Source organism: Crocodylus porosus, unplaced genomic scaffold (genome assembly GCF_001723895.1).
Source record: "Crocodylus porosus isolate Cpor-Errol unplaced genomic scaffold, CroPor_comp1, whole genome shotgun sequence".
Classification (NCBI taxonomy): domain Eukaryota; kingdom Metazoa; phylum Chordata; order Crocodylia; family Crocodylidae; genus Crocodylus; species Crocodylus porosus.
The window spans coordinates 8,430,071-8,444,000 of record NW_017728929.1 but is presented as its reverse complement, the minus strand read 5'-3'; the positions used below and the strand labels follow the sequence as shown (position 1 = coordinate 8,444,000).

At 46.8% G+C, this 13,930-nt stretch overlaps 1 protein-coding gene across 2 annotated transcripts in view; it reads right to left on the bottom strand.

Annotated features, from left to right (window-relative positions):
- The window catches only part of SLCO2A1 (solute carrier organic anion transporter family member 2A1), a 101,647-nt gene that overhangs the window by 5,065 nt on the left and 82,652 nt on the right, over positions 1 to 13,930 (bottom strand). For both annotated transcript variants that reach the window (XM_019542976.1, XM_019542977.1), the window contains exons 8-13: positions 13,400 to 13,533; positions 11,176 to 11,257; positions 9,757 to 9,921; positions 8,328 to 8,517; positions 1,520 to 1,679; positions 521 to 690 (exon numbers count right to left, since the gene is read on the bottom strand). In XM_019542976.1, coding sequence (XP_019398521.1) covers positions 521 to 690; positions 1,520 to 1,679; positions 8,328 to 8,517; positions 9,757 to 9,921; positions 11,176 to 11,257; positions 13,400 to 13,533 — 901 coding nt within the window. The remainder of the gene's footprint in view (positions 1 to 520; positions 691 to 1,519; positions 1,680 to 8,327; positions 8,518 to 9,756; positions 9,922 to 11,175; positions 11,258 to 13,399; positions 13,534 to 13,930) is intronic.

Below are 13,930 nucleotides of genomic sequence, written 5' to 3'. Positions count from 1 at the left end.
AACCTGTTCAGCCTCCACAAGAGAAGGCTGAGGGGGGATCTTGTGGCCTGTTATAAACTAGTCAGGGGGGACCAGCAGACATTGGGGGAGTCCGTTCCCCCGAGCGCTACCAGGAATGACCAGGAATAACGGTCACAAGCTGGCAGGGGGTAGATTCAGACTAGATATTAGGAGCCGCTATTTCACTGTCAGGGTGGCTAAGATCTGGAACCAACTTCCAAGCGAAGTGGTGCTGGCTCCTACCCTGGGGGTCTTTAAGAGGAAGTTAGATGAACACCTTGCTGGGGTCGTTTGACCCCAGTACTCTTTCCTGCCATGGCAGGGGTTGGACTTGATGATCTGCTCAGGTCCCTTCCAACCCTACTATGAAACTATGAATCACAACAAGAATGTGTCACCACAGATAGCCAGGATGGAGAGGATAATAGAGACATCTGATCATAGGTGGGGAGAAAGTGTGATGGTGCCTTTCATGTGGTACATCACAGGAATTCCCACAATATTTAGATCCAACACTTACCGTAAAACCATCATGTAGAGGGGATTATGAGACAGGCTGGCAATCAGTGCAGCAAACGAGATGACGAAAATAGTAGGAAGTAGGAAGTGAGAGCACCCTGCCGGGCAGCGTCCATGCTTCGCCCAGGATGCTCCGTCCATGGTGGGGATGCAGGAGCAGTTCACATAGAGCTGTTCAGAGTATTAGAAAAGAGGGTGAAGCACTTCTTGAGGGCAAGATGTCTGCAGTGGAGTTTGCAGGAATGTGAATGTCCCCATTCTCTTTTCATACAAGTTTTATGGGAGCACTGACACTAGCATTAGAGGAATTACCCCATGAGCCATTCAGAATATGGGCAATATTTAAAAAAATACCAGAAGGGCATCATATAGTGCTTCTTACTGATGATTGCTCAACAAGATGGCAGCAATAGGAGACATGGGCCAGCTTTGCAAGACCTAGATCAATGGTTCACAACCTTTTTAGACTCAAGCTACCCCTCCTTAGACTCAAGGCACCCCTTGGAAAAGGCCAGCTCTAGCTTTTGCTCATTTCTTGACTATGAAAAAATAATAGAGCAATTCTTCTATTGCAGAGAACTCAGAAAGACTACAGCCAGTCAGGATGTTTCTGATACAATGCATTGCTATTTGAATGTTCCAGTGTTTCATGATCATCTTATTCAGAACAGGAAGTTACTGGAAAAAGTCCTTTGCCCCAAGAAGTATTCACGTGTTGCGGTTGAGTCAGACACTGGCATAGATAGCCACACTACCAAGTGTTGACAGAGAAGGGTGCTTTTGTAATAGTGCTTTGTGGCCCTAAAAATGTTACCGCTAAGTCTTCTTGGCTTTTGAGTCTGAAAATATGACTGTCATAGCTGAAGCTGTGTTCCGCTTGCTGCCATCAGCTCATTCAGAAAACCATCCCGATTCTGGCTCAAGCCTGCATGTGCTGCCAGGTGACACAAACTTTATCTCACCTCCCCAGCCCCTGGCCCCCAAAGCCTTTGCTACTTACCACAGTCTTGGGCATAGAAGAATTAACAATGGACCCCGTGCAGCCAGCGGCGCAGGGAGAGAGGTACTCCACATTATTTTTTCCACAGATTGGGTTAAATAAATGTTTTTGCTCACTCATATTTTTGGGGCACTGATCCTTTGAGTTGGAACGTAATGTACTGCCAAAAAAAAAAAGAAAAAAATCTTTAAAAAAGAAATGGGATGGCGGGGGTAGGGGGAGGGAGTGGGGACTCTTGAATTTTCTGACTGGTTAACCAGTTTCCCTCTTTCTGTTTGTTTTGGGTTACTGCCAGCCAGCAGCCTGGCCTCATGCCTACTTTCTCCCCCCTGCAGGTACTGCTGAATTTTATAGTGCACTTGAAATAATTACTCTATATGCATGCAAACAAGCACTCACACACTTCTTTTTCTGTGGAAATCTAATCACCAAATGCCTGGAGAAACATACCTGTGCTAAGATGTCCACCTCAAGCCACTAGAAATGAGAGGAAGCCCAACCCAGGGAGACCTGGTTAGAACTGAAATGGGAAGTGTGCTAGCTCCAAAAGGCAAAATGAAGGCAGGGCTGCATGTCACCTAGTCCACTTGTTTTTCCTTTCTTCCTAGCACAAAGATGAAAAGCAAATCTCTGGAGTGCCAGGGGCTTTCCACCCCATAATCCCTCTTTGGGGATTGCGCTTGCAGTAAAATCCTTGGTTGGGGCAGATGGCAACACAGAGCTAATGTTCATCTTTCTGCATAGATAACAGTCACCTGGGGCTTCCCAGGTACTGTATAAGACATTCAATACTCTTGGGTTTCTGCCATTGTGCAGACCAGTGGAGGGCAGCATCCATAGGATATCAGACCACAGGAAATATTAGACTAGCCTGAGCAAGCTAATCTGACACAAGCAACTTGCAGAGGAAGGAGGGGAGCAGGCGGAGGGAGCTCTTGGGGAGAAAGCCAGAATCCAGTTTCAAAAGGAGATAACAGATGTTGAGCCCAAACCTTGCTCTAGAAGGCTATCGGGTTCATTGAACTTCCTAAAATGCCTATGATGGGAAGGCAGAGTCTTCTTGGAAAGACCCTTGTTAAACCCTTGCACCAGTTCCCTCCTCCACTCCAGCATTTTTCTCATTACTCAGATTGGAAAGGGAGGTAGACTGTGGGTCCCTCCAGGTCTGCCATGCAGAGGTTTTGCAGACAGTGGTTCCCATGATCAGCAGGAGGACCCTGACTCCTTTCTGTTTGTCCTGATCAAGCTGCTTAGTCATGGCAGAAAGCTCGGGAGCATCTGTTCTTCACTGCACTAAGTTAGTATCTCTGCCAACATCATGATAGCCCATGCCTTCAAGCCTGGCTGGAGAGCAAAAGTGAGACAAGCCATAAAATACCTCCTGGACTTTAATAAGATTTTTGATCCAGTTCCATATGACAGTCTTATAAATACATTGAAGAACTGTAAGCTACCTGGAATTAGTGTTAGGTGGATACATAATTAAATGACTAACCATAAGCCAAGAGTACATATAAATAAATGGATTGATGGGAGAACAGCAGGAGGTTCTGAGGAAGTATCCACTGGGAGCATTTACACATGCATTAATGCATCATCGTTAGTGCGGGTTAAGTTTAGTATCTGTAATAACAGATACTAACTCAATGCTCAGTAGCCTTTTCAGTGATGCTAATGCAAAGCAGACTAATTGTACTCTGCATTAGCATGGCTTTTGCCATGATGCACTAATGCACAATAAACTTAGTCTACTGTGCATTTAGTGTCTTATGTAGATGCGCTCACTGTGTTTTGTCTTGGGCCTGGTGCTGTTTGATGTTTTTCTTGATGATTTGGATATAGGAAGAGAAAGCTTCCTGATTGAGTTTGCAGGTGCCACAAAATTGCAGGAGGAGGGATGAGTGCAAACACTTTGGAAAGTGGATTAGAATTCAAAAGGATTGAGATGGATTAGAGAACAGGGCCATGGATAACAATGAGAAATTCTGAAAAAACATATGTTAAAATGTGTATGTCCCAAGGAAGAAAAACCAACCGCATAAATACAGTATGGGGTTAGCTATCTAAGGAGCAGCACTGCCTGGAAGCATCTGGGTGTCATCACAGGCTCAATGTAAGCTAGCAGTGAGGTGCTTTCACAAACAAGGAAATGCAATTTGGGGCTGTGTTAAAAGAAGATTTGCATGCAAGAGAAGAGGCAATAATACTTTTCCACTCAGTGCTGTATAGGCCTCAGCTGGAGGCCTACTACTGTGCAGTACTGTGGCACCTCTGGGCTCTGCATTTTACGAGTGATTTAGGAAATAATGGAGAGAATACCAGGCCTGTGCTAGTCGGCAGCGATCTGATCCAGCTTCGGATCTGGCCACTTTGGATGGTTGTGATCCAATCTGGAGCTCCGGACTGGGTTTCTGCCTCAATCCAGCCGAAGCGGCTCCAAAGCTTTAGAGCTGCCTTGGAGATCTGGCCATAGGGTATAAAGGGGGAAATCAATGAAATATCTATAACTTTGTTGTTTTTTGTCCGATTTGGATAAAACTTGCAGGGACGGTAGCCTCTGCTGAGAGCATGAAACTTAACAAGTTTCAAGATTGGTGCAGAGGTTGGGGGGAACTGTATCCCAAATTCTTGAAAACCAAACTCCTGTCATGGCAGTTGATTGTCTGTATTGATTCTTTCCTCTCCTTAGCCTGGTTTTGTAGGTGCTAATTGATGGCAATTAACTGGCTACATTAGCTAGGTCCTGTGTATTGAGCTGGTCCCTGAGTGAATCATGACTGATTAGTAACTGGTAACACAGTAGCTTGGCAGCCAGGCCTGCAGTAGTGTCTCCCAGCCCCAAAACAGAGACAGTCAGTCCCAGAAGCACCCATGGCACGAGTTTTGCTTGTCAGCAGCTAGGGGTGCAGGGCCCCAGAACCTGCCTGCACCGATCTCCTCCGCAGCTGGCAGGCGTCATGGCCTCAGCAGGGGCCACCATCCCTGTAGCTGTCACCCCGCTGCACCTTAACAGGCACAGGGTCACCCATGTCATGAGTTTTGCTTGTCCGCAGCTTGAGAGGCAGTTCCCCCCAAGCCCCTGCACTGATCTTCTTGAAACTTGGCAGGCTTTGTGGCCCTCAGCATATGCTACCACTCCTGCAGTTTTGACCCCCCTGTGGTGTAACACGTAGACATGACAGGAGTTTTGCTTACAAGAATTTGGGATGCAGTTCCCCCCAAGCCCCTCCACTGATCTTCTTGAAACTTGGCAGGTTTCATGCTCTCCACAGAGTCTACCACGCCTGAAAATTTCATCCAAATTGGACAAAAACAACAGAGTTATAGATATTTTATTGTTTCCCCATTATACCCTATGGCTGGATCTCCGAGGCAGCTCTGATGGGCTTTGGAAGCTCTGAACCACTTTGGGGAGCAGAACGAGGTGGCGCTTCGACCTGGACGTGCTGCTTCAGACCCCAAAGTGTCCGAAGCTTCTCCGGATCTGAAGCTCTGTCTGAAGCCTCGCACAGCTCTAGAGAATACAGAGGTGAATGACAAAGATAACAAAGGGCTTGGAGCACAGGCTGCATGAGGAATGGCTGAAAGTACTAGGTATGCTTAGCCTGGAGAAAAAGGAGATGAAAGAGGAGCATGACAGCAGTTTTCAAATAGTTGAGCAGCTCTCATGAGGAAGGAGAACAACTGCTCTCCTTTGCCACAGAGGGCAGGATGCGAGGCAATGGGTTTAAAATGCAGCAAAACAGAATCTCAAAAAAACACTTCCTCTCTGGAAGAACCGTGGGACAATGGAACGAGCTGCCTGGCGAAGCTGTGCCATCGCCTTCACCAGAGGCTTTTGTAAAGGGACGGAGCAGACCTCTGCTGGGATGGCTTAGGAGCAGCAGGGCCAGCTGACCCTTGAGTTCTCTGCTATGAGAAGGCCACTAGAGGGCACCCGCATGCTGACCCGTAGACCCCAACCAGCTGGACTGAAAACACACAGCCCCTGCTCTCCCCCCAGCTCCACTTCACTTGTCTGGCAACCCACTGCAGAGCAGGGTCTGTAAGCCAAGTACATAAATGTGCCTCTACAAAAGGGTCTGTAGCAACTCACTGCTTAGTAACCTGCCCTCCTCTTTCAAACAAGCAACTGAAGAGGCTGTCACTAAGATGAGCAAACAATCTTGAAACCTAACCTGGCTGGACTGTAACAGAAGAGAAGCTAAGACCAAGCAGCTGGGTCGGCTCAGTCAGTGAGAAAACAGTGCTGAATAAAACCAGGCAGCAAACTCCATGGAGAGGCCTTGCACACCTCTGACACACAAGTTTTATGGAAGAAGGTTTTGTCAAGACTGACAAAGTTCTTTGGGTAAATCCAGTCTCTATTAGGCCAACAAAAACAGTTGAAAAAATTTTTCTTTGCAAACTTTTGGGTACAAACACCCTTCTTCAGGCTGAGGACAGGGTGTTTGTACCTGAAAGCTTGCAAAGAAGAAATGTTCCAACTCTTTTAGTTGGTCTAATAAAAGATACTGGATTTACCCAAATAACCTTGTCTGCCTATGTCCTTAGACCAGCATGGCTACAAGCAATACCCTTGTCAAGACTGGCACCTTCTATATGATCAGATGGGCAGATGGGACAGCCAGAGGGTGAGCCATAAGGCCTTCCAGTGTTTGAATCCTGGCCTGCCCCCAGGAAGCATGAATGCAGCAATCTAGTTAGATATCCTTCAGACAGAGTGCTTTGTTTCCAAGTGACATGAGGGATTAATTCTACCATAATCTTTCCAACAGATGAGTGAGTCCTTGCCTCCCCAAATGTGACATATGGACGAATGAAAAAGGGAATGGAAAGAGTAGCGAGGTACTGGAGAAGAGGGTCTTAGGAGTTTTCTGTTAAATATTCTGCCTTCCTTTTCAAAGGGAAGCAGTGGGTGAGTTTTGTACCTCTGATCAGGTTCATACCCTCTGCCTATAACAACATCACTGCAGCCAGGTGTTATGGAGTCTATTACAAATCCACTTCTGAAGTGAAATTTTTGCTTTTTGGAAACCACTGTCACAGGATTCTCCCTCCTCAGTCTCATGTTGCTAGCACCAGCTGCGCCCATGGAAGCTACAGGCCAGAAATGAGAATCCCATCAGCACAAACGCTCTGCAGGAGCAGAATTACCAGGACTCCTCGTCATAGGCAAAGCCTTTACCCGCAAGACCCTCCTTCCTGCATTTTGGGCACCCCACCAAATTTTTCACCTTGAATCTAAAATGACACGGAGGGAAACACGTCTCCCTCTGATGACTGAGAGCAGGTCCAAAAATGGAATGTCAGGTTCAAGGATAAGTATCAGATTTGTTTTAAAATCCCCAGTGACAGCCTCAGATATCAGAGTACAAGCAGTGCAGTTCTCAGTAGCAAAGTATAAACATTTCCATCCACTTACTCCAAGTTTGTTTGCTGAGTGCTTGACGCCTTCCTAGCTTGTAGTTATGTAAGTGGTTTTGTTTAAGTATGGGGGGAAAGCGGGCATGATTGCCCAGTCCTTCACCACTCCTGTATGCAAGCAACTGCACCCCTGGGACAGAGGGCTTATCACACATCAAGGGAAACATTTGTGTGGGAGCCCCTTGTTAAAATATTGGCAGTAGGTTGGGAAATGGCTTGATTAAGGTGAAACTGAAAATGAGCTTGGGATGGAGCCCGAGTACAACTTTATCTTAAATAAGTAAAATTGGACTCCAAGAGCCAAAAGTTCCCTCACATACAAGCAGAGAGTGACTCTCCAAGAGATGGAAGAAGAGAGCGGGCTGCTAGCATCCCCTGAGACAGTGCATATGCTCCAGGCCTATAGAAAAGGGCAGCGATCTCAGTAGCCAAAGGTCCCTATCCTTCACTGAAATCTACAGCATATTGGAGTCACTGAGCAAGTCCCAGGACTGTTTGCCTTTGGAAAGGGGTGCTCTGTGATCATAAATCTCATCCTAACAGTGGGGTTCAGAAGCCTAATGGTGAGAGGTCCTTTTATTCTGCACTCTGCATATATTTAGGACCAGCAGGTTGCTCACAGATTCAAAAACCAGAAGCGACCATTAAATTATTTTATTTGACCTCCTGTATAGGACAGGCTGGAGAATTTCATTCACCTCGTCCCATATTGGGTCCTAATAGTTTTAAAAAAAAATTTAAATTTTTTTTTTTTTATACGAGTAGCAGCAGAATTCAGGTGCAAGGTGGGGCTGGAACAGCTCACACACCTGAAGACATGGATCGCTCTATTCTGGCCCAACTCTTGGAAGTACCGCTGTGAAAAGCAGGACTTTCCAGGATGCTCTAACCCAAACAGCCCATCGACTGCCACTGCGTGTCTTGAGACAGCAAGCGTACAGGACTGGAGTGTAATGGTGATGGGGTGAGCTGGGGTGATCCACATCTCTGGCATGAGGAAGAGGAGCTGTGAGTGTTTCCTGCAGCAGCCACCAAGGGAGGAAACAGTGAGCAGCAGGACCTGATTGGAAGCCAGTATGCAGTGATGGTGGAGGCCAAGACATTAGGTCAGGGGTTGACTATGTGTGATCCCCCCCAAAGTCTTGAGTGGCCAGAGTGCTTGGCCCTGCTGTGAAGTCAGGTCCCTAGGTGGCCACAGCTTTGTAACAAACACAGAACTGAAGTGTGGATTCAAGATCAATACGTTTAAGTCATTGCAAGTCCCCACTAATAGAGCAGAACTCTTGCTTTTAGCACTAGGACCCAAGTTCAAGCCCTGCTTACAGCCCTGTTGGGGTCAGACTCTTGGTCAGCCCTTCTCACCAGCACAGCTCCACATTACCGGTTTGGGTAAAGCCCAGCGATGGTTTGTGTAGAGCAGCCCATGAAGAACAGCGGGAGGCAGAGAAGAATGGAGATGATGAGCACCACCAGTGCAAATCGGGGAATGGCCTTGAGGGAGAAGCCAAAGCGTTTCATGACAATTCCTCCTAAGAGCATGCCCAGTGCCGCTGCTGGCAGGTTCACAGCTCCTGAAGTCAGAGAAGAGGCATTAGTCATGAGGGTATGGTGAGTGCTCTCCTTGGCGAGACCCGCTTCTGCTGGCAATGTACAAGGACAATCAATGCCTGGCTTTTCTGGCCTTGGTGGTAGGAAAGGGAACTTGCAGCCACTTCAGTCTCCTGAGGCTGCTGAGCTAGCTGGTACCCCATCAGGCACTCTGGCTCAGAAATCTCACTGAAGATGTGACATTTATCTTTCAGAAACTGCAAGCAGCACCATGCCCCCCTTTTGCCCCCTTGACCCATATGTCAGGAACAGTGGGCGCATCTACATGAGATGCTTACTGCGCATCAGCCTACTAACATTGTGCACTAGTGTGGCAGTTAAAAGCTGTGCTAATAGCCTACTGTGCAATGTTATTAGGCTAATGGTCAGTAAGCATCACAAAATAACTGTACACCAGCTCTACTATACAGTAACTCTAGTTGGTAGTTGCTGTGCATTTAGTTAGTACTTTATTAAGCAAATACTAAACTAAATAGGTCGTATTTAAGGCCCATTAATGAATATATGTAGATGCGCCCAGTGAGGGGGAGGAGTAGGAGGGGAAGGGTAGGACATTATGACACCTCTGCCTCCCTCAGCAGTTTTGTCTGTGATGGGGGAAGTCCCAGGTACTGGCTGCTCTGGCTTTCCAGCCCCTTCGTGCTGCCAGAGCAGAACAAACATGCTGTCATGCAGTTGAGGTTCTGGCCCATAGCTCATGGTAATCTTCCTTAATTTTGCTTATCTAGCCAGTGTCAAACTGGGTGCACAATCATTTTCCATTCGTGCACTCTCTCAAAGCAGCTTATGCCCAACTGCAACATCTACCCAACTCTGCCTTGTCCATGCCAGCAGGGGTTATGTGATTTAATCGGTGGGGTCAGGTGAGAGCAGTCATAAGCAAACAAAGGAGGTTGGCCATGGAGGACCTGATTAATGGGTGTCACCAGGGCCTCATTAACAAACACTTCAGGGCAGGAAAAGGGAAAACTTCATCACTTGGCTCAAGACTGGAGACGGTGGAAGTCCCTTCAACTTGTCTACTCCCTTTCTAGCTGCCGTGCTAGGAAAATGTACTTTTAATGATTTCCTTTGCTTAGAAAAACAAGGACAATATAGCCTGGGAGCTCCACATTTGGAAACACATTTTTCACATTTCAAACCCATTCTTTAGATTAAGGGCCATTTGGCAACTCTCCCTGGGACTTGAGCATGCATCTCACCGATGAGGAAGTTGGCGTAGGAAGGGGTGGCGCCATACTGCTGCTCCAGGAACTTGCTGAGGAAGGTGGAGAGACCAGCTATGACTGAGGAAAAGCTGCATTGAGCTAGGACCAGTATGATGTAGAGGGGGTTGACGAGCATCCTTAGGAAGACCCGAGGGAATTCTACAAAGAAACAAGAAAGAAAAAAAACAAACTTATCAAAGAACAGGTCGTGCCAGCAACTCATACTACTAAAATAAAGCCTGGAGACAGACCTTCCATGATTAGTTAATACAGGAGCCTTTTGAGGACATGCTCATTAGACTACTGAGGAGAACTAACCCAGCAAGACAGCTCCAGACACGAGTACGACCATTCATCTGGGAAGTGAAGGCTGCCTGCTAGCCCTGCCCTATGCTCATGCTTTCAGTGTCTTCAATTACTCTGCATTCAGAGGTCTACTTGTAATGTTTTACAGTTATATCACATTTGCTTTTTTGAAATGAGGGCTCATTTCTCACCAGGTTTAAAATGGCAAAGCACCCCTGAATTCAGTGAAGCCATTCTGGTCTGCCCCAGTTGGGGCATTAAATCATTGTGTCTTCTTGCAGGGAAGATGAACTATTGTACAAGTTAGTCACAACGTGACTGATTTTCCTTACAGCTAGTTTGAGACTGCTGCATCAGGCAGGCCAGCCTGATGATATACCACTGGCCATGCATAAGCCATGGTCCTTCTACTAACCAGCTCCTTAACATGGATTTCTCATTTTCTAGCAGAGAGCATCATGGAGACAATGGGCCCTTCATTAAAGCCCAGCAAGGAAGAAGAAACAGGTCTGAAAGCCATCAAGCAGAAGAGCAGTGGGGCAAGCATGTCCTAGGCTAAAGATGAGTAATCATGTTGAGTTTTGTCAGAGGGATCCCTTCCAACCCCCTCTTTTGCCTACACAGATCTAAGGTTAAACAGATGGGCTTAAGCCTCATGTAGAATGAGCTCAATGGTCTTTTATATGTGAACATGGTAGTTGTTGATCTCTGTGCTTAGCCATACTTTGGCCTGATCAAGACATGGAGAAAAGTTTTCTAAAGGAGCCAAGAGACTTTAAAAGCCCCACTTCAAAAGTGATTTAGGCCCCTCGGCACTTAAGTCCCTTTGGCTTTCAGTGAGCCTTGAGCTGCTCAGTAATTATGCCAATCCAAAGGTCCAGTTTAAGAACCGTAGAATATCCAACCCTCTCTGCTCAGGAAAATCCCATGATTAGCGCAGCCGAGGTACTGCACGGGAAGACGGAGCAGTGTGCAGAGTCACGAGCAAGGAAGTTACCTGGCCCGTGCCTGGCCGTCGTGGCGAACTAGAAGCGAGTCACCCCAGGTCCTGAGGACACTATGCACTCAGCTAGTTAAACCAAGAAGTCCTGGAAAGGAGCCCCTTACTTTTAATGAAGTCCACCAAGGAAACTTCTTCAGCCTTGGCTTTCTCCATCTTCCTCAGCATGTCTGCCTCAGCACCTGAGTCCTGGAGAGAGCAGACAAGAATGACTATAGTGAGACAGAAAGCGTGACAGGCAGATGGTTAGCCATCTCACAATGGGTGCCATCCCCTTACAGTATGAGAAAGGCTGTTGTTGCACTGGTCCAGTGACATAGGGAGGGAGAGAGTGGGGGGTGGCAGGAGGGGGAAGAGCACAGCACATGACAACCAGGAAAAACACCACTTCTTCAATAGAAGAGTCACTTCAGCCCTTCTGGCCTTAGCGCTGGCAGAGTCCCAGACTAGCATGTATTTGCTCCTTGAAGACGAAGATAAGGAGATGTACTTTGCCAGTGCAGCGGGACGTTACCAGTGATACCCAAGCCGTCAACCTTTTGGAATAGAGCTTATCTTTGAACCATTGCCAAGGCTGAAGCATTTGCCTGCCCTGCTACAGCCAAGAAGTTAGTTATCTTCTGCTCAGCTCTGCTTTTGCACAACTCCCTCTTACCCTTTTTGTGTTAGGCTCCAGAAGGTAACTCCCATCCCATGATGTTTTTCAAGGGTATGAAGTAATTTGCCCTCCTGAATCACAGCAGAAAGTCAAAATCTAACATTATTGGGCTCGAAAGAATCAGAAAAAAAGTTTTGGATTTGGTCAGCAGTTTCAATTGCATCAAACAAGCCTTCCATGTTGCTCCTGACCACCTTTTATTATGAATTTAAATTTCAAAACAAAATGTAAGTTAGAATGAAGCCGGGGGGGGGGGGAACGGGACTCCAAACTGTTCTGAAAAGGGGAAAAAATGAGTTGTTTCACAATTTTGAACTTTTTGCCATTCATTTTCAACACAGGAAAAAATTGTTGAAATGGACCCTGTCCCACAAAGAGATTTAATTTGTCCCTACAGTAGAGAGTGTCCCTACCCCCCAGACACTCTCTGCTGTCTAATCCTCTTACCACAGTAGAGAGTGACCTTGGAGAAGAGATGGCCTTCAGCATGGTGGCAGTACTACTGCAACAGCGTGTGGGGGGAGCACACCAGCACATAAGAAGGTGGCAGGCAACAGCAGGATACTGGGAGGAGGGTGGGCAGCTGACAATGAACTCTTAATACTTAAGTGAGCTGAAAATGTTCAGCACAATAAATGCGGCTGAGAATTTAGTGCTGAAGAAAGACTGACAGTCTTGATGAATTAGGGACATAGGAAGTGCCAGGCTGGATCCGCTGAATCCACAATGTCCTGTCTCCAGCAGGGACCAGCACCAGCTGCTTCAGAGAGAGGTGGGAGAACCTGTGCTGTAAGCAGCCCTGGGCTAACCAGCTCCTAAAACTACCCAAAGCTGGCTGAGGTGAGAGGATTTCTGTCCCTTCCAGAACTCAAGTTTTTTGTATAATCTAAATAATCATATTATCAATACAAGACTGCCCAGTCCTGACTGGCACCCTGGCAGGCTTTTGGTCTTAGTGGGGCAATGCATTCCTCTGATGAGGAATACCAGGACATATGTCCAAAATATGAGGTATGCCAATTGATTCATGTCACTGTCTCTGAGTCAGAGGACTCTTGGAAAGGTCCATGTAGCAATGCAGCAATGGCAATGCATTCCTCTGATGAGATGGGTCGTGACTGAAATGCCTCCATTTTAGCAGCAGACCTGAAAGAACATGAGCTTCTCTGTGCTGCTCTGTCCATGAGCCTCAGTCTTGACTTGGAGAAACTGCCTTCAAAGCTCAATGTCTGTGCTCAGCCATGCATTGAACAGACAGCGAGTCTGCTGAGCCAGGTACCTAGGGTATTGGGAATGTAGATTCTGGACTGAGATTACCCAGCAGGTAATTCAGCAATGAACTATTTTATGGATTTCACATTTTAAGAGCCATAACAAAATCAGCCAATGAGCAGTGTGCAGTCCCTTCTGCATTAATAAAATCCCAAATTATTATTGTTACCAGTGTTATTGCAATACCCAGCAGCCTTAGTTAAGGAATCAGTCCCTTGTATAGTGCTGGCTAGGAGCTTATTAGAAAAATCGAATATGTTTTAAGACGCAAACCCTGCTATTTCCCTTCCCTTCCTCCACCCTCCATTCTTGTCTCCCCTCCAGGGCTAGCATCTCCTCTTGAAATACCATACAACTGCCCCGAGCCAAAACATTTTGTCCTGTCAGTGTCTGGGTCTTACCTGCCCTTTGAACATGTAGCGGGGAAAGAAGAAGTAGGGAATGGAGGTGATCAATAAGCAGCCTGAAGAAATTAGGAGCCCCAGCCACCAGGCTCCAATCCAGCCTTGGTCCTGTGGTTTCAGGTTCACAGTGCCTGAAAAACAGCAGGAAGAATGAAGTTACCCATGTCTTGTGGGGCACGTTATCATAGCGTGGATCTCCGTCCCCCTACTTGCAAGAATGTTTATAGAGATTCAAGTCTGTCACTGCCTTCAAACCAGCTGAACTTTACCATGAGCTGCAGGAGGTTGTTTTTTTTTTAAATACACATGATTGACCCAAAATAAGAACAAATCGCCTCAAATCCACTTCCTAGGAGAGACAGCAGCAGAATGATTTTGTATGGAGCCCTGGGCAAGGACCAAGCCCCCACAGCAAGGGTAAGAAGAGCATAGCTCCATTAAAAGCAGAATCAGGGAGGCATTTCCAGGGCAGTCAGTGAGGCTGCAGTGATTTACTTCAGCTGGCAACCTGTAGCTAAACACATCCAC